This window comes from Chiloscyllium plagiosum, unplaced genomic scaffold (assembly GCF_037043375.1).
Source record: "Chiloscyllium plagiosum isolate Xiang-an unplaced genomic scaffold, Cpla_swu_hap1 HiC_scaffold_11, whole genome shotgun sequence".
NCBI lineage: Eukaryota > Metazoa > Chordata > Chondrichthyes > Orectolobiformes > Hemiscylliidae > Chiloscyllium > Chiloscyllium plagiosum.
Genome location: NW_028270149.1, coordinates 67,631,225 through 67,652,221, shown reverse-complemented (window position 1 = coordinate 67,652,221; position 20,997 = coordinate 67,631,225). Strand labels below are relative to the sequence as shown.

General features: G+C 37.4%; 1 protein-coding gene across 5 annotated transcripts in view; it reads right to left on the bottom strand.

Annotated features, from left to right (window-relative positions):
• diaph2 (diaphanous-related formin 2) overlaps positions 1-20,997 on the bottom strand; it is a 753,551-nt gene that overhangs the window by 614,638 nt on the left and 117,916 nt on the right. For 4 of the 5 annotated variants that reach the window (XM_087992147.1, XM_087992149.1, XM_087992151.1 and 1 more), the window contains 2 exons: positions 18,702-18,806; positions 10,052-10,072 (listed from right to left, as the gene is read on the bottom strand). In XM_087992147.1, coding sequence (XP_087848273.1) covers positions 10,052-10,072; positions 18,702-18,806 — 126 coding nt within the window. The remainder of the gene's footprint in view (positions 1-10,051; positions 10,073-18,701; positions 18,807-20,997) is intronic. The other variant, XM_087992148.1, reaches the window with a different exon arrangement.

The window sequence follows — 20,997 nt, the reverse complement described above, 5'->3', positions numbered from 1 at the left end:
ATGTGTTGCAATGTTGGAAAATTAGGAACAATAGCACATAGCAAGCTTCCTCAATGTGATAATGGCCAGATAATCTAAAGTGTTTTGGTTGTGGGGTAAATATTCACTAGGACAGCCTGGATAACATCCCTGTTCTTCTTTGAAATGGTACCATGGCATCTTTTGCATCTGCCTGAATAGGCAAGTGGAGCATTGCTTTAATGTCTCATCAAAAGAGCATCTCAACAAATCAACACTCCTGTATTGGACTAGAATACCTGCCTTTATTTTTGTACTCCAATTCTGAAGTGGAATTTGAAAATAAAACTTTGTGGCTCAGAAACTAATGGGCTATCGGAGCCACAACTGACATTCAAAAATGGGAATGCCACTTACATGGCACAAATATCATCAATCACTTATCAGGCCAAGTTTGAAAGTTGTCCAAGACATGCTACCTGTGAGCACAGACTGCTTCAATACCACAGGAGTTGTGAATTGTATGAAACCTATACAATAATCAATGCACATCACACTTCTGACCTTAAGGTAGATGGGTCAGTGATGGAAATGTTGGAAGATACCTGAGCTGAGAACATGACCTTAAAGAACTCCAAATTGATGTCCTAGAGTCGAAATGACTGGCCTTCAACAACTATAACTATTGTCCTTAGTGTTAGATGAACTCCAAACAACAGAGTTCTCTAATCAACAGTGACCCCCAAAAATCCCATCCCAACAGGAGTATTGTTCAATTCCCTCAATGCCACAATTGGTCAAATGCCTTGATGACAAGGACAATAACTCTTACCTCAATGAGAATTCAGCTCTTTTGTCGACACTGGACCATGGCTCTAAGAAATGCTAGATAGCAGGAGTAGTGCAGATTTTGTGCGTTTTTGGTGTAATTTTGATGGGTTGAAGGCCCCCTTTTGTACTGTACAATTCTGATTCTTATGATACAAGGTCTAAAGCTCAATGATGCTGATGTTGTTTTGCAACTTAATTAGCACATGGTTCAGCGAAGACTATGTTACCAAGGTTTTACAAATTTATGTCCAGTGCGTCATAAATATACGCGGTATTGATTAAAACCATCCATCAAAACTCACTGTTCCCTGCGAAGTCACGAGTGACAAAATTAGACACTGATCATTTAAAGGCTTAATCTCACAACTAAACATGAAATGAGTAATTTTCCAGTTCAATGAGCAGATGCATATATAAACTACATTCACAGTGCAGACATGTCTTTCAATGGTAAATGGAGGGCGTGCATCCTAAGGAGTATAAATGTTAATTTTAATAAAGTCAATGATATTACCTCAGAAAAACCAAATAATCACAGATAATCAAAATCAATACAAAATGTTCCAGACGATATTGACATATACATAAATTTTATATGTAATGTATACCACAAGTATATATACTTTGAAAACATAATTCTATAATTTGTTTAATAAATCAACTTTTTTGGGAAAGTAATGACTGAAATATAGTCAAAGTCATCTGCAATTTTAAATCCTGCTCTGATAGCTTTCTACTTTTGATACCTAAAAGTGGTGAGGCCACTTTTAGAATACTGTACACAATTTTAGTCTTCCTTCTACAGAAAATAACTGAGCGTGCAGTCCAACTCATCTGTACCGACCAGATATTCCAATCTGACTTAGTCCCATTTGCCAGTGTTTGATCCATACCCATAAGTCCATAAGACATAGGAGTGGAAGTAAAGCCATTCTGCCCATTGGGTCCACTCCACCATTTAAGCCCTTCCTATTTGAAAAACCATCTGGATGGGTATGTAATGTTGTAATTGTACCCACCTCCAAAGCTTCCTCTCGCCGCTCGTTCCACACACATACCATCCGTTTGAAAATGTTGCCCATTCTCCAATTTTGGACTCCCCTACACAGGGGAAAGGACCTTATCTATTTACTCTATCCATCAAACCTCTGATAAGGTCACCCCTCAGTCTCCGACGCTCCAGGGAAAAAAGCCTCAACCGACTCAGCATCTCCCTCGAACTCAAAACTTCAGTTCCAGCAACATCCTCGAAATCTTTTCTGCACCTTTTCAAGTTTCACAACATCTTTTCTATAGAAGGGCAACCAGAATTGTGTGCAATATTCTAAAAGTGGCCTCACCATGTTTAGATATTGAAGTAGAAAGCTATCAGAGCCAAATTTGAAGTGTCACTTTTACAGAGCTGTGCTGCTATATGGCGATCATCTCAGGAAAACCAGAATTCTTTTTAAAATTGAGCATGCCACAAAAAGTTAGATTATCTAATATAAGCATGGTTGCACTTAATTGTTTTATTTCAATCTAGTTCAGCCTCAAATTAAAATTAATATCTACAGAATGAAAATAAAACAAAAGCCACCTTTTACAATGCCTCCGATAATATTGGCATTTGGAGTCAACTGGGTGTCATCCTGCTTTATACCATGTTCTTAGCACACATAAATTCATTACCAAAAAATGGCATGAAGGTAATAATTATTATGAGAACACGATAGATAATTAATAATTTCCAGTAATTAATTCACAAAATTAGACAAGAGTTATTTAATATTCTCAGTTTCAAACTTGCAATTTGCAGAAGGTATGTGAAATAATCTTAAGTGCAGTGCAATGCAAGAACTTAAAACTTCATGGCACCGAGTAACCAAGCAACACATTCAGAAGAGATAATGAGAGTTCAGAGACAATATGTTCTATTAGTGTAAAGGGCAAGGTTGGCAGGTGTAGGGAATGCTGGATAACGAGAGTAATTTAGGCTCTGGTCAAGAAAAAGTATGTCAAGTATAGACAGATGGAATCAGGCCAATTCCTAGACAAGCATAAGGGCAGCAGGAGTGTACTTAAGAGGGAAATCATGGAGGCACAATGGGAATATGAGATAGCTTTGACAAACAGGGTTAGGGAGAATCCAAAACGATTCTACAAATAAGTTAAAGGCAAAAGATTAACTAGGGAAAGAATAGGGCCAGTTAAAGATCAACAAGACCATTTATGTGTGAAACCACAAACACACACAGCACACGCACACACTCGGACACATACACACTCAGACACTAAACGAGTATTTTGCATCAATACTTACTGTGGTGAAGGACATTGAAGCTAGGCAATTTGGAGAAATGAATAGTTATGTCTTGAAAATTGTCCACATTACAGAAGAGGTGGTGCTGGACATCTTAAAATGCATAAAGATAGATAAAATCTCCGAACCAGATCAGGTTTATCCAAGAACTTTGTGGGAAAATAGTAAACTGATTGCTAGGCCCCTTGCTGAGTTATTTATGTCATCGATTACTACAGGTGAGTTGCCGGAAGACTGGAGATTGGCGAATGTCATGTTTTTATTTAAGAAAGGTGGTAAAGAAAAGCCAGAGAACTATTGACCAGTGAGCCTAATGTCAATGGTGGGTAAGTTGTCAGAGGGGATTCTGAGGGACAGGATTTATGTGAATTTAGAAAGGCAAGAACTGATTTGGGATCGTGCATAGGAAATTGTGCCTCACTAACTTGATTGAGACTGCTTAGCAAGGTTAGATCACATTGAATCCAGGGTGATCTAGCCAAATGGATTCAAAATTGGCTTGAAGATAGGAGACAGAGGGTGGTGGTGGAGGATTGTTTTTTAGACTGGAAACCTGTGACCAGTGCTGTGCTGCTAGGATCAATGCTGTGTTCAATATTCTGGCATTTATATGAATGTGAACATGAATGTGAACATGAATGTGAACATGAATGTGAACATGAATGTGAACATGAATGTGAACATGAATGTGAACATGAATGTGAACATGAATGTGAACATGAATGTGAACATACGAGGAATGTTTAGTAAGTTTGCAAATGACACCAAAACTGGTGGTGTAGCAGACAGTACAACAGATCTTGGACAATGGGCTGAGGAGTGGCAGCAACAGTTTAGATAAATGTGCGGTGCTGCATTTTGGTAACGCTAATCAGAGCAGGACTTATTCAGTTAATAGTAGGTCCCAGGGGAGTTCTGCTGAACAAAGAGACCTTGGGTTCTTAGTTACAGGGAGAGACTGAATAGACTGTAGCTTATCTTTCCCCCGGAGTGTTGGAGACTGAGGGGTGATCTTTTTGATGTTTATAAAACCATGAGGGGCATGGATAAGGTCTTCTTCCCAGGGTAGGGGATTCCAAAACTAGACAGCATAGGTTTAAGATGAGAGACAAAAGATTTAAAAGGCACCTGACGGACAATATTTTCATGCAGAGGGTGGTGCATATATGGAATGAGCTGCTAGAGGAAGTGGTGGAGGCAGGTACAATTACAGCATTTAAAAAGCATCTGGATGGGTAGATGAAGAAAAAAGATATTTTGTGGCAATTGGGACCAGATCAGTTAAAGATACCTGTTTGGTATGTACCTGTTGGACCGAAGGGTCTATTTCCATGCTGCATAATTCTATGACTCTACATAGGAAGTACCTTGAATAGTTCAAGAGAATTGTTCCAAGTCACATCAATGTTGACAGTAAGCAACAGAATGACTGTAACAAGCTAACATTGAATCACAGCAGTGACAGATATCTAGCAGGAGACTTCACTGGTGGGGAAATTTACAAGTTTTTCACAGGAACACATTTAACTTTGATCAGAAAAATGTGAAATTTGCTTGGACTTTTCAGTAATAATAACACATTATATTAACACATTATATATAACACAGTAATATCTGAACACATCACAGAGTAATCATCATCAGTGCTCCACCAGAAGGCAGATCCTTTTCGCTAATAACAGCCTTTCCTGGTCACTCATATGGAAACCGTACTGAAAGCTGCAAATGAACCATCTTTGATAACAAAGATAGCTTTATTTTGTTTCAAGGCTACATTATATCTGGTCTGGAAGTGCTCGATTCCATCAGCAGGTGCAAAAGTTGGAGAAGTTCAAGTGAACATCACAAACACAGCATCTAAGTACAAAATATTTCTCCAGTTTCACACATCTTAAAACATTTAAAATATTTAATCATGCACACTAAGTGCAGTCTGTAAGCAGAGTGAGCAGATACAAGTTTGGTGAATGACAGTTCGACAAAGACAGCAAAAGTGTACTTTTTCTTTCCCAATTTCTCTCACACATTATTTAGTTCTTAGCTCAATGCAAGAGAAGAAAGGTTTAGAGAGTGACTAGTTGGCTATTTTACTTGGAATAAATCGCTTTTAAAGTCAAGGCATGCAAGGAAACTTGGCCAAATGTTATGTGCAATCTGTGTCATGTCAAGAAATCAAAGGCCCACCACGTGTACCAAGGGAAATACATTTGTAGCAAGTGTGAGCAGCTACAGAAGTTTGAGCTTAGGTTTTTGAAACTCAGCCACTGACTAGAAACATGGTGATAGAATTATTTGAATAGCACATTTAGAATGATGGTCTCGCTAAAGGGTAGGGAAACACAGGCAGATAGGGAATGGGTGACCTTCAGACAATCCAAGAGAACAAGGTGTTCGCTGAGACAATCAGGCTCACTGGTTGACTATCCACTTGTGTGCTCGTGACAGCAATGGTTCCACAGTGAAGCACAGTCAAAGCCAAAACTCTGATATCAGGAGTGGCTCAACTCCAGAGGATCAGAAGACCAAAATGACAGGTGATTCATTCATTATAGGAACAAAGGTGTTGATGTGGTTATAAACATGATTCCAAAATGGCTCATTGCCTCCCTCATGGCAAGGTCAAAAACGTAATGATACAGGGACAGGACATTCATCATATGGAGGCCACTCAGTCTACAGCAGGTACAACATGACAAGTTGAGAGGATGATGAGGCTCTGAAAACAAACTTTAGGGAGTTAGGAATATTAAAAATGATCAACAGCAAACTCAGTAATTCAGAATTATACTTCATGTAGAATTGAACAAAGGAGAATTGAGGAATTGAACAAGTGGCTGGAGAAAGGAGGACATCAGATTTTTGAGATATTAGGACCTATTCTGGGGCAGACGTAACTTGGACAAGATGGATGGACTACATTTTTGCAGGACTGACACTAGAAACAAAGAACAATACAGCACAGCAACAGGCCCTTTGGCCCTCCAAGCTTGTGCCGCCACATTTTGCCCTTCCATACCAAAACTGGCTTCACTTCCAGGATCCATATCTCTCTTTTCCCTTCCTGTTCATGTATTTATGCAGGTGCTTCCTGAATGCTGCTATTGCATCTGCTTTCACCATTTCCTCTGGCAAAGCGTTCCAGGCACACTCACTCTGTTGAAAACTTGCCTCGCACATCTCAATTAAACATCCCCCCCTCACACCACAAACCTGAGTCCCTTAGTAACTGGCTCCTCCATCCTGGGGAAAAAGCCTCACATATTCCACTCTATCCATGCCATTCACAATTGCTAAAATCCCCCCATACCACATAACACCCCAGTAAACTTTTTCTGTACCCTTGCCAAAGCATCAAAGTCCTGCTTGCAGTGTTGTGACCAGAACTGTAGGCAATATATCAAGTGTGGTCCAACTAAAGTTCTGTAAAACTGCAGCATATTCTGTCTGTCCTTACACTCAAATGCCCCTTCCAATGAAGGCAAATATGCCATAAACCTTTTTTTAACTACCTTATCTACTTGTGCTGCCACTTTCAGTGATTTTGGAAAAGCACACCCAGACCCATCTGCATATCAATATTCCTAACAGTTCTGCCATTTACTGTATAATTTCCACTGGTACATGACCTTCTAAAATGCATCACCTCTCAATATCCGGATTAAACTCCATCTGCCATCTTTGTGGCCATGTCTCCAACTTATCTATATTCTGCTGTATCCTTCAACAATCCTCCTCACTATCTGCAACTCATCAATCTTGGTATATAAGTGACACGGGATCTTAGATCAAAGGATCAGGATGTAGAATCAGTTTGGGTGGAGCCAAGAGACTGCAAACATTGGAGAAAATGATTTATACACAATCAAACAATAGTGGTAGTGTTAGGCCTGGTATAATCAGGAAATTAGAGATGCATAGAACATGGATAATAGAGTAATAAAAGTTAGTTACATACAGAGTGGGTTAACAATGTCAGTAGAAATATGATGAAAGGCAATTTCCTAGAACATTAAGGAAACGAGTTCCTTGAGTGAGTATCACAATGAAGAACCAACTAAGGATTGGATTATCATAGATTTAGTAAGTAAGTAAGTCGAAAAGACTACATAATAACTTCTAATTCTGAAGCTCAGATCTTAAACCTTAAGAAGGGAAACTATGGAGGTACAACAGCCAGGTTGGTCATGGTGTCCGAGAAAAGTACACTGGACGACTGATGATGAACAACAATAGCTACTATTAAATTGCCAACAAAATATAGACACAAATATGAATCGACCATGGCTAACGAAAGTTAAAAATAATATTAGGTTAAAGGGAGTGACATCAAAAAGTGAGGATTGGAAGCAAATCAAAATCTAGCAAAGCAAAACCAAGAAACTGGAAAAGAAACAATAAGAATGCAAGTTAGAGAGAAATGTAAAGCAGACTGTAAAATATTACTTTCAGCACGTGAAAAAGACAAGATCAGATAGGACAAATGAAGGCCTATTACAGGTACAGACCAGAAAATATACAATGGAAGACAGGAAAATGGCACAGAAGTAAGAAAACTACATTGGAGTGGAAGAAGATTTAGAGAATCTCCCATACTTACTCGGCAACCAAGGAACTTGTGAAAATTATCCTCTAAAATAAATTTATATTAGTTTTAGATGAGTGCTTAAAAGGCTAACCAACTCAGGACCATTTCAGTTACATGGCAGCATATTGAAAGAGGACAACATGGAGACACGCTGGTGATTTTCTTTTAAAAACTGTATCATTCCAACAGAATGGATAAAAACCACTATAACATTTAACAAAGGAAGAAGGGAAATGGAGAATTACAAACCTGTTAGCTTAATGTATGTAGTTGGGAAAAGTTGGGTTTTTTAAAAACTTATTCAGAAGATGTGAGCATTTCTAGAGGGGCCAACATTTGCCTATCACTTAAGAAGATGGAAGTAAGCTCCCCTTTTAAAGTGTTGCAGTTCATCAGGTGCACGTGTACCCACAACACTCCGAGCAACAGAATTACAGTACTGTGATACAGTGACACTAAGGAATGGCAAAATATTTCCAAGTCAGGATGGTGAGTGGTTTGGAGGGTAACTAGAAAAGTGGTTTTCCAACATATCTGCTGCCCTTGTCCATTTAAATGGTAGTGGCTGCAGGTTTGGAAGATGTGTGATGTAGGAAGCCTTGGTGAATGCCTGCAGTGCATCTTGCAGGTGGTACACAGTCCTTCTACTGAGCATCAATCATGAAGTGAGTGCTTCATTGGCCTGGATGGCGTCAAGCTTCTTGAGTGCTGTTGAAGCTGCACTCATCCATACAAATGGGGAGTATTCCACTGCATTTCTGACTTGTACTTTGCCCTCTGTAGAATTCCTAGCCTCTGACCTGCTCTTGCAGCATTGTACTTACAAGGATATTGCCCTGTTCAGTTTCAGGTCAACAGCAACCTCCAGATGTTTACAGTGGGGGCTGCAATGATGGTTTTGAATACCAAGATAGTTAGAATCTCTCCTGTTACAGATATTCATTGCCTAACACTTGTATAATGCAAATGTTATTTTCCAATGGTCAGCCCAAGTCTGAATATCATCTTGTGCCATTCAATCTTGCTGTATTTAGGCAAGGACTGCTTCAGCGCTTGAGTCATGGCAAGTGTACCGAACTCTCTGCAGTCATTACTGAACATCCCAACTTAACACCTTGTGATCAAGATTGTAAAGGATGTTGTGATTAGAAAGTCATGATTTGGAGATGCCGGTGTTGGACTGGGGTGTACAAAGTTAAAACATCACACAACACCAGGTTATAGTCCAACAGGTTTAATTGGAAGCACACTGGCTTTCGGAGCGATGCTCCTCACCTGATGAAGGACCGTCACTCCAAAAGCTAGTGTGCTTCCAATGAAACCTGTTGGACTATAACCTGGTGTTGTGTGATTTTTAACTGTGTGATTATAAAGCTTTTTCATCAAAGATGTGATAATTGGACACTTAGAAAAAAATAATAAAATTAGTCAGAGTTAACATGATTTATGAAAGAAATCATCTTTGATAAACCTGTTAAAATTACTTGAGAAAGTTCAAGGCAGAAATTAATTGATTTTTGCAGACTAATGACATCAAGGTCTGTGTAAATAATGTAGAAAAGTAAGACTAGGGTAGGCAATCAGCCATGATGTAACTGAAAGGCAGACCAGACCAGATGGCCTGAATGACCTACTCCTGTTCCTAGATACAATTTACACACTACAAACAAGCCAGACTCTTAGAAGGGCAAATTCTAATTACCAAAAAACATGCAATGTAACATCAAACACGGAAGTCAAGAGAGACAATCTGTCAAACATAAACAATGAAACAATGTAGGTCACAGCATGGACTTTGTTTTATACACAACACAGCAAATTTCAAGTGCTTGCCAAAGTTCAAATTTCTAAAAATATTCCAGATGATTATTTGATATCCCTTTTTACTTATTAGTCTAAATAGAATTTGGTAAAATCACACAAGTGTCTTACCATAAGAAAGCTGACTAAATGAGTGAATGAGTGAAAACGTATTAAGTTTTTTCAAAGATGAGAGTTATTAAAACTAAAAGATACTGAAATCAGTAGTTTAAAATAAAATCCTCAAAACAGAATTGTTGTAACAGGTTTTAGTCTCATCAATCATTCAAATCATCGGTTGAAAATATTGAGACGGTGCCACTGTAAACAAATGATAGTTTTGCATTTTGGGTTCATTTTCATCTGTAAAATAGATATAGAACAAAGTTATTCAACAACATCTATTAGCTTGAATTGACGTACAGCACCTTGCCTTTTAATGAAAATATCTTATGCAGTACTATTACTTTTCCTCATCAAAAACTCTGACTACTCACTTGAAAGCGTGTGTTTGGGTAAATTGAGATTAAAAATTACTGTTATAAGAATAAACAAAACTAAGCAGTATTACTCACCGAAACTTTGCTTCCAGTTATCTGAATGCAGTGGTTAGTGTAGTGTAAATTAGTAGTAGTTGGAGAGACAAAACAAAAAATCAAAACAGCATTATTAGTGAGCTCAGCTTTACATTGATTAATCATAATGTAGTTTAGTTACAGTATTAGTAATACATTTACAGCTTTGAGCAGTGTAGATTACCATACAAAACCAATTATTTTTACAAAAGATCTGATGAAGTATTTCAGCAGGTTTCACAGTAAGATGTTACCAATTTTCAAAAATACACTGGTCAATTGATAATTGTTTAAAGTTACCTACTCCAAAATACAACCATGAATTTCATTGAGTCAAAATATCAAAAACGTGTTTTGAATGTTGTATAACTTTCATATGCCAGGTCAATCATCTTGCTTCTATCACTTAAATGGAATTCTGGATGCAAACATATCATTTTCCATGAGAGTTGACAGAACCTTCATATTGAATCATATAAAGTATTACATACTTATTTCACAACTTACACATCTTGCTTCATTTTGTGTCTACTAGCTCCAAAGTTAAGTACTGCTCCTCAAACCTAGCACACACCATTTGTACCACCATAAAAGATCGATGTGTCAAATGACAATAAACATGAAGCATTTCCCAAACTGTAATTACCTCCAATTTCTCTGTCCTGATACTTCAAAATTGTATTAATTTTTGCTTTTCTGTTGCTAATTATGCATGTAACTTCTTGTATGATTGCTGTTCAACTATAGCCACTGGCACTGTAATATTTTATTTTGCAATTGCATTAATGCAGATTTATTCTACAAGGTCAAATTTGTTTGTTTATCTTTGCTGCTTTTCATTCTCAGTCTAGCTCTGCTGAGAGATGCTGGCTGTAACTAACTTTTTATTGGTTTCGAAGATACTTTATGAAAATTTTAAGTGTGATAGCAAGTCAAAAAATGCCTGAATGAGATAGAAGAGTACTTGTTGTCCAAAAATGTTGAGTAAACCTGATCTGATATCCAATAATGTTAATATCAAAGCCATGTTTTATTCACTGCAATGCATTAATTTTCAAATAATTCAGACTTGCAATACTTATCCCAAAGAAATAGAGGTACAAGTCCCTCAGATGGAGATAGATTCCAAGTTTTAAAAATTCTAATTAGTCAGGACAACAATATGTTTGCACAACTAAACAGAGTCAGAAGATGGAAATTTGCTACAAGCAGAGAGCTAATGGCTCTTCATCAGAATACGCATGCAGTACACAAAGTAGATGAATGAATGTCACAATCAGAAATCAACAGGCATAAACTAACTATTACAGAGATGTTGTTACAGCTTGACAAGTTTGAGAACTGACCATTCAAGGATATTTAACATTCTAGAAAGAGAGGATAAAGGCAAAATGAGGTCAGGTAGATCTGTGATAAAAAAATTAAGGTCAATAGTGAGGAATGGTTCCGTCTCAAAAAGATCAAAATGTGGAAGTAATTTGGGTGAAGCAGATTAGAAACTGGGAAATCTAGAGCGAGGCATGTCTTCCAAATGCCTACCCACTATCTGCAAGGCACAAGTCAGAAATGCAGATGTCCCTAAATCGCAAGAACTCCAGCAGTTCAAGACAGCTCACCAACACTTTTCCAGTGGTATCAGGGATGCACAATAATTGATGCTCATATCCTATGAGTTAACTAAAAAGTAAGAAATAGCTAGGGTGATAAGTTACTGTTGGGTGCAATTTCCAGGTCTCCTTTTGTTTGAATTCATTCAATAGTAGGTTCTGAAAGTATAAAATATTAACAGCAATAACACAGTTGGATCCTGACAGTAGTTATACGATAGGATAGTGTTTTAATCGATAGATAGTTGGATCCTGGAAAACAAACAGACTGAGTACCATGGGTGATTTTAATCGTATTATGGTTTGGACAAACTAACCTGGCAAACGTAACCTTAAAAATGAGTTCATCGAGTGTATTCAACACATTTTCTTAGGACAATACTTAAGAACTTAAAACAATCAGTATCAGTGGGGACAAAGTAATAGGCAAAAAAATGGGAATAAAGGAGGACCTGCAGCCTCGGGTCTTGAAGGCAGTAGCTACAAAGATGGTAGTGCAATTGTACTGTCTTTCAAATTTTCTTAGATTCTTGAAAGGTTCCAGCCAATTATACAAACTACAAATGCAATGCCTCTATTTTAGGATGGAAGAGGGAATAGAAACCAGCAGAGGTAGCTTAACGACATCAGGAAATATTGGAATCTATCATGAAGAAAGAAGCAGGTTATTTTGAAAAGGGTAGTAGTGGAACAGCAAGCTTCAGTGGTTAGCACTGCTACCTCACAGCAGCAGGGACCCGAGCTAAATTCCACCCTCCGGCGATTGCCTGTGTGGAGTTTGCACATTCTTCCTGTGACAGCATGGGGTTTCCTCTGGGTGCTCTGGTTTCCTCCCACAGTCCAAAGATATGCAGGTTAGGTGGATTGGCCAGGCTAAATTGTCTGTGGTGTCCAGGCTCACTGATTAGCCATGGGAAATGCAGGGTTAGAAGGAGAGTGTAGATGGGGGTATGTCTGGATGCAATGCTCTTCGAAGGATCGGTATGGACTCGATGTGTCGAATAGACTGCTTCCACACTGATTTTTGTCACTGTGATTCTTTGATTTTTGAAAATGATGTTCTTATGTGGATGACTTGAATATCAACAGAGTGAACAGCAGTTAAATTTGTTGACAATACAAAGATAGGTAGGAAATCAACTTGTAAGAGGAACAAGAATCTAATAACAAAGAAAGATAAAATGAGTGAGGAAGAATTTGGTAAATTGAGTATAATACAGAAAAGTGAGAGACCTTGCACTGTGGTAGAAAAGCAGAACATTATTCAAACGAGAAAGACTAAAGAGTCCTGTGATAGAGAATGATCTGGTTGCCCTCATATTGCAAATCACAAAAACGTTGGTATGGAGCAAGCAATTAAGATGACAAACGAACACTGGGCTTTATTATTAAAGGAGTGAAATCTTGATACAACTGTGTAGGGACCAAGAGTATTGCACACAGTTCTGGTCTCCCAAGATAGAAGACATGCATTCACTGGAAGCAGTTCAATGTATTGTGGGAGAGCAATCACACGATCCAGGGTGGAGAATCTAATATGGAGCCACCAATCTAATTGGTGACTGCACCACTTAAAAAATAACAGGCAATGTGACAAAATTCTGCTAGAGGCAGGTAAGTTTGCAGTGCACTTGTTTAGAAATAAACAAAAAGGCTGGATTTAAGAGCAAAGATAAGGAAAAAATAAAGTTACTGTTATAGCTTCACAATAAATGAAGTGATTGTCCAAAGCCAGCCATACAGTGCACCCAGCGTTATGAGGCTTCAAGCTAAATTGTTTCTCGTGAAACCATGGGATCAAGACTGATGAGTGTAAAGCCAAGGAGGTTCAGAGGAATCTCCTCAGAGATTCTAAAGAAGACCATAATCACAGAACTCAGGTTGGTCCAAAGTTGATCCGTGGTTACACTAAGTCTTCACTGAAAGTTGCTGTAACATTCCTGAAATTCCAACTTTACCAGGGAATCAGAGGTTCTGATAAAAATCAAGACTAAAAGCAGAGTTTGGCTTCTTCAGACATTTTCAAGTATTTAAATAGTACTTCAATTTTTTTTCCCCCCAAAGTGCACTCACCTGCATTCTTAGATTAACCAAACTCCATGCACTGACAGGCAACAGTCAGTGTAGAGAGCTGTGGAGTCCCTGCAGGGACCAACACCTGCTACGAGATGGAGCAATTTAGTAGGAATTTGAAACCATAGCCAGGAGAAGGAAATGGCTTCGTTGGCAAAGGGAGCAGCCTAAAGTAAGGACAGAGGGAGGCAAGATCAGACAGGAGAGACAAGTTAGGATGAAGGGAGGCAATGCAAAAGTGAAGCAAAACAAAGCCAAGCCATAAGAAAGCAAGGGCAAAGTGGAGGCAATTCTGGGAGGTGAGCATTGGGGGAGCAACCAAGTTGTAAACATAATTTGATGAAGCAGATCTTAAAAATAAAAGAACACTCCAAAAGAAGTGTGTTAATTAGGGAACCTTACAGCGAGAACTAGAATTTCAGAGAATTGAAGGTGGTTTTTAGCTGAAGTCACTGCCATGTATGTCAACTACACATGCAATCTATTCTTGTTATACTTGTTATTGACTGCAATCTACCTGGGAAATCTTTCTTAATGTGTTTATTGTTAAAGTACAAAGGTGATATAAAAATGTGAATCCTTGTCTACAGATTTTCTCGCTGGAATCACTCAGTAAATTTGAAGATTATGGTTATGATTTAATGGAGACAAAATAAAAGGTAAGTTGCCAAAACTCTAGAGGACCATTGCGCTGTTCTCCTACTGCAGAGAGAGATAACTGGTGGTGTAACACAGTAAGCACTGTGCTGCCAATATTGTACTTACACAATTTATTAAGGCAGCAAGCCAAAAGATTGCAAGACTGAATTAAAACTCCACTTAAAGATGAATGAAAACCAAACCTTACAATCATGTGCATTATATTATTGTTATGTGGGCACAATACAATGAACAGCACAATTTTTGAGATTCTATAATCAGCTCTACTCCCAAAAAACAAACACAATGATCCATATATTTCAAAATGCCAAATGCTGACATCTTGGTGACCTTTTACTGCAAAACCTGCTAAATCATATTAAACAAGTGACAGAGTGGCAACACAGGTCTGTTTTATGTAGCAACTCAAAACGTATTGCTTCCTCAGTGCACACATCTGTACACTTCATTCTATTAAACTGTATTTTCATTTCAAACTAACATAGTATATTCTCTTAATGTAAAGTCACATTTCAAGTTATGTGATAATGTAAATATTTCAACATTAGGTTCTAATTTAGCTGTCTGTGCTTTTTACATGGTTAGTTCAAAATTTTGGATAAAGCAATTTTGATTATATGACCACAATTACATAATTTAACCAATGATTTCCAAGTAATTGGGTACCTTATTCAACACCTTAAGAAAAATGAAAATCAGAACAACATTCTTCAGTGAAATCAGGTTTTAAATCTGATAAGTGTTATCGTCCCCCAGTCTTTGCCACTAAACTGTTGAATTTAAGTTCAAGGCTTATCATCTTTTTTCTGACTAAACACATTAAAGATCCCTTTAAAGATGCATCACAGTAATGCTGATAGAGGGATGATCACCAGTTCTGTGTTACAATACATTGACCCACACTATTGAATACTGCAGAAACAGGTTATTATAGTTCACAACTGCACAACTAATCCCACCGAATTCAATTTTAGCTCCATGTTGTAACTTAATGTTGAGGAAGCAAAGATAAAATGTTTTAATCAAATGAGAACAAAGAATCACTATCACCACTCCATACTCCTGGAGATTCCAAGTATATTTATCCAATTACTTATGCCAGTGGAAGGAATGTAATCGAGTTTGAATACTCAGCATTGAAGATACATCCAGTCCAAAGACCAGCAGATTAACATTAGCAAACTTTCTGCATGAGTGTATTTTGGTCCAAATCTAGTTGCATTTTAAATTTCAAAATTCAAAAGATTTATATCTATTACAAACTCTAGCAAAGTAGAAAGCTTAAATTCCAAAGGGAAATAAAAATGTAATGACAAAGGAAGATGAAAAAAAGTACCTTATCTCACTAACATGAAAGAAATGTTTGTTAAAGTTCAATGGGAATCGATAAAACCAGGATTTTCGAAAACCTATGCATTTGCCAATGACATACAAAAGCATTTCAAAGAGTGCACCGAGGAGCTCAATGTGCACAAGGCAGCAGCATAAAGTTAATCTAAATACAAGTTGGTTTGAAGCTCACCCAAGGAACATTCAGCATACTTTAGCAACCAAGACAGCCATTTGCCCCAAAACAAAGGAAAAACTGAAACAAGTAAGCAAAGAAAGAGGAGGAAAATATTCAGTATAAACATTGTACAAACATGGAAGCCTTCAGACATTTATATCTTTGCAAGATTGTGAAGAGGTCAGTTAATTAATTATTGAGACTTCTAAGGATCACAAAAGGAAATTAAGTGCAGCTGGATTTTTATATCACTAGCAATGAAAAGAAAATGCCTCATGTTCAAGAAAATTCTCATGTTTATTTAATAACTGAAGAGGAACATATGCATTGAAGTTAACAAAACAAACCTGATTACCAAATCATTCACAACTCTCTTTTATGCTTCTACTCAAACCAAAAATAAAGTCATGTGTAGAATTGTATTGCTAAACATATCATATGCTTTGGTTTAGACACCCGAAGCAAATTCTGATCTAATAGGTTACAATGGTCAGTTTGAATAGTTTTCACCTTATGTCAATATATATTTTAATTTGGTATTAATGTTCACATTTCACAACTACGAATGGAACTGTAGTTGTACAATTTATTTCATTTCACTGCTCTGATTTTCCATGTATCAGATCCAAGATTTTGGAATCATGACAATGCCTGTCAGGAAAGTACTGATCACCTTGTAGACTGTCACAGTGCATTGTTTGCCTGGTTCGATATCCAAATGATTAAAGAAAGTCTGTTTATGTTTTAGTTCAAAGCTTTTCAATCTAACTAAAACGTCAGCACATTTCTCGATTACATACTGCTATATTTTAATTAACAAAGCCTCAGAAGATACTGTCAACTCAAAGGCAATTAATTTTTAAATTGTAAATATTTTTAAAAGGAAGTCAAAACCATAATATTGAACTGATCATCATCTCGAAATATCCTGACTTGCTTGTATAGCACCAGTGTAAAATGCACAAACAGTTTAGACTTTCTTTTCTTACACAAACACAGTCACTAACCATTCCAAAGAATGAATGTTCTAACAGCAGCCATATGCAAGGGCCTGCAAACTTTTGGAAACAAGTAGCTAACAATTTGCCTCTGCACGAACAGCTTTAGTCACAAAGATATCACAAAAGGATATTTCCGAAACGTTTGCTTGACAAAGGCAAATAGTTAATCTGACAAACTGTATGGCAATTAACAAGTATTCCTGTCCTGTGATTGACAGGTCACCACAGGGAAGGAATGCTGGGCAGCATTTAAATTGAGGAGATAGCCAGTTGAGAGAAGATCAAAAGTGATACCAAAAGAGCAGCTGAAGCAGCAGTTTCAACAAAAACAAAAAACTTTCAAAACATTTATTCTATATCTAAGGTACTGGTTGATAATGTTGCAGAAGGGCAGAATTACATTTGTCTGACTGTAATAGCTTTCAGCTCACAGGCTGTCTTAGTTTTTGGATTTTTGTTGTGTACTTTTTGCTGCTGTGCTTCACCCAGGAAATATGCTGTTATATATCATTTCCTTTATCTGCTAAACCTGGGCAAATCCTGTACATCAGTTACAGTATTAGCACTTTAAGCAAAGTTTGAAGAACAATGCTCAAAATCAAAAAATTCCCAAAGGTTTAATACTTCAAAAAAGTATCTCAACTTATGAATTGTTAATGTTGCTAACATTAGAATAATTTTAGAACAAATGAGTGCTTACTAAAAGAAAAAAAATTAGTGTTCAAACATAGCTAATTAAATAATGAAGCACATACTACAGAATATAAAAAAAAGAAATTCAATTCATTACATCATCCTTGGGTGCTGTGCAATTCCACCCATATTTTGAATTTTTTACTGAGAAAAAATAAATCAAATAATTACTGCATCAAAAACCATCTACCAAGGCATATCCAGGTACACAGCTCCACAAAAATAAATGACAGGAAAATAAAATCAGAAAATACAAACTGAAACCTCATGAATGGGATAAATGGTCTTGTTCACAACATTTTTTGTTATCATTTGAGATTTTTTTCTGCCCTCATATACTAAAAAAAAGTATGAGGTTTCTTCTGGTTGTAACGATTATACTTCATGCTATGGAGCTCTGCTTGTTTCAAAAATGTTTGTTTGAAGATTGTGAGCAGGTGCTGTTCTGATACTATTCAATTTTGTTTTCAAGAAGATGGTAAACTTTAGACAACATTAGATTCATAAATTTCATATTCCTCAATTAAACCTAAAATTATACTGCAGGTTTAAACAATTAACTCAATCATACATGATGAGCAAATACATTCAATGGGGTGATAAACTCCCATTCAATTTCCTCAATATTGGTAATCCAAAACATTGTGGAATATTCATCTGTTCTGTAACTTTTAAAATTATTAAAATTAATAATGAAGTGCAATTACATATTGAATATGTTAAACTGTGAACAATTAAAATTGACCTCCATTCCTCTGGACAAAACATACCACCCAAGATTTAAAAATCACATGGATTACCCTAGGGCAGTAGATACAGAAGACACTTATAGTTTATAGCAATAAAAGCATCATGCTTCAGATTAGAGCATTTTGTGTGGTGTGTGCCAAACCCTCAAACAATTTATCCACAGGAGGAAGGCATTTTAAAACCACATTAAGAAGTGCAGCTTTAAGCAATGAAGGAGGAAACATTCAGGCAGCAATTATAGATTACAGTTTAGCCAAAGCCAAAAGCAGATCACTCCAAGCTGATCATACCTGACGATCAAAGGAATTGCATATACTGTGCTATCTTAAAATAGTTATTTACTCAAAAATAAACCTTACAGATTTGGCAGTTGCAGAGATGTAGTGAACCACCATTTCTCTCTTTGTCATCAGATCCTTTCCTCGGAGTGGAACTTTACGGTCCTCATTCAGATTCATGTCTTCCTGTGGTCAAACAATTGACGGAAAATATTAAGTAATTGATATTCACTAAGTATAACTGTTAGCTTTAAAAAGCAAGGGCAAGTGTTTCTTAGAAAACAAATCATGGACAAATTATAAATGTACATTTAACCATGAAAATGTGTTACTTGAACATTCTCAGAGTCCAAAAAAATTAACTGTACCAAATGCATGATAAACCTGGCATCGTAAAAGCAACTGTTTTTCTTGGTTCAACATTTGCATTTCAGCTTCAAGAATAATGCATCAGAGACTTTTAAACAATTTGACACATGAACCGCAACCAAAAGAACAGGAAATAATGGACTTGCTACTTCGAATTGAAATACCACAGCCTGAAGGTTTCTTTTGGAGAACTGTCATTTAAACCATAAATGTTGGACTTGACGGCTTCTTGTGGTTCAGCCTGAAAGGTTTATGAACAGACCATCAGAAAGCATACATTTATCTAAGCAATTTTATTGGAAAGCCAACAGATTTTTTTTTTCAACATAGCTCATTTATTTAATTTAAAGCTTCTGAGTGTCATGCTATTTTTAAATAAAAACTCCAACAAATTTGTATTTGTATAGCACACAATACAACATTCCCAAGTACTTCACACTAACCAAAAACTACATGATTGACATAAGATATGAGGGCAGATGACGAATAGTTTGATCAAAGGCAGGTTTTAAGGAGATCCTAAACAGATCAGAGATGTATAGGGAGCAAATTCCACAGCTCAGGGCCTAGGTAAGCTAAAAATCAACAATAATGGTGAAGCAATTAAAACTATGGAAGCTACAAAGTACAGAATTGGAGGAGCACAAATTGTTCAGTACAGAAGATAAGAGATGAATACAGTGAGAACGCTTTCATCAAACTTGTGAGGAATGTGATTTTTGTGAAGCTTTGTAGCTCAAGTTTGTGGTTCAGCTTGCAAGTTTGCTCACTGAGCTGGAAGACTTGTTCTCAGACGTTTCATCACCATGCGAGGTAACAATATCAGTGAGCTTCAGTTAAAGCGCTGGTGTTCTGTCCCGCTTTCTATTTTTGTGTCTTAGCTTCTTAAGGTCAGTGATTTCACTTCCAGTTCTTTTTCTAAGAGGTTGGTAAATGGAAGTGTTTGTTGATGGAATTCCAGTTCGACTACCATGCCTCTAGGAATCCCCGTGTGTGTTTTTGATTTGCCTGTCCCAGTTGAATTGGTGTCCCTCATCATCTGTGTGTAAGGATACTCTGCAGGATGCCTGCAGGACTGCAACAAACGTTACATTGGACAGACTAGTAGAAAACTAGCCACCAGGATACATGAGCACCAACTGGCCACCAAACGATACGACCAACTATCACGAGTATCCTTACACACAGACGACGAGGGACGTCAGTTCGACTGGGATAATGCATACATCCTGGGACAGGCTAAACAAAGACACGGAGGGGAATTCCTAGAGGCCTGGCATTCAAACCGGAACTCTATTAACAAACACGTTGATTTGGACCCCATTTACCATCCTCTCAGAAAAAGAACCAGAAGTGATATCGCCAACCACAACAGACCAAAACACAGATAGAAAGTAGGACAGAACACCAGGGCTTCAAAGGAGGTTCACTGACTATGTTGTCTAGCATCCTCTCAAGGATGCAAATAACAAGGGGACAAAACATCTGAGAACAAATTTTCCAGCTCAGTGAGCAAACTTAGAACTTGAGAGGATGATTGAGATCAGTGACCTGTGCCATGGCAAACGCTGTCAGCAATTATTTAAAATTTAAATAATGCATATACATATTTAAATAGTGGCCAAAATCTCATTAAATGTGAGAAAATTGTTCTGTTTTACCACATCTGGTTAGTCAAATGACCCCGAACCCACTTAGTTAAACCTGAACTGCTCGGGGAATGTAATACACCTCTAATAATTTCAATAGTGTAATCTCAGTTGAGTGTGCGTTGCTGGAAAAGCACAACAGGTCAGGCAGCATCCGGGGAGCAGGAAAAAAAAACAATCAACATTTTGGGCCGGAGCCCTTCATCAGGAATCCTGAAGGTCTCCAGCCTGAAACATCGACTTTCGTGCTCTTCAGATGCCGCCTGACTTGCTGTGCTTTTCCAGCAACACACTCTCAACTCTGATCTCCAGCATCTGCAGACCTCACTGTCTCCTAGTGTAATCTCACTCTATCTGCG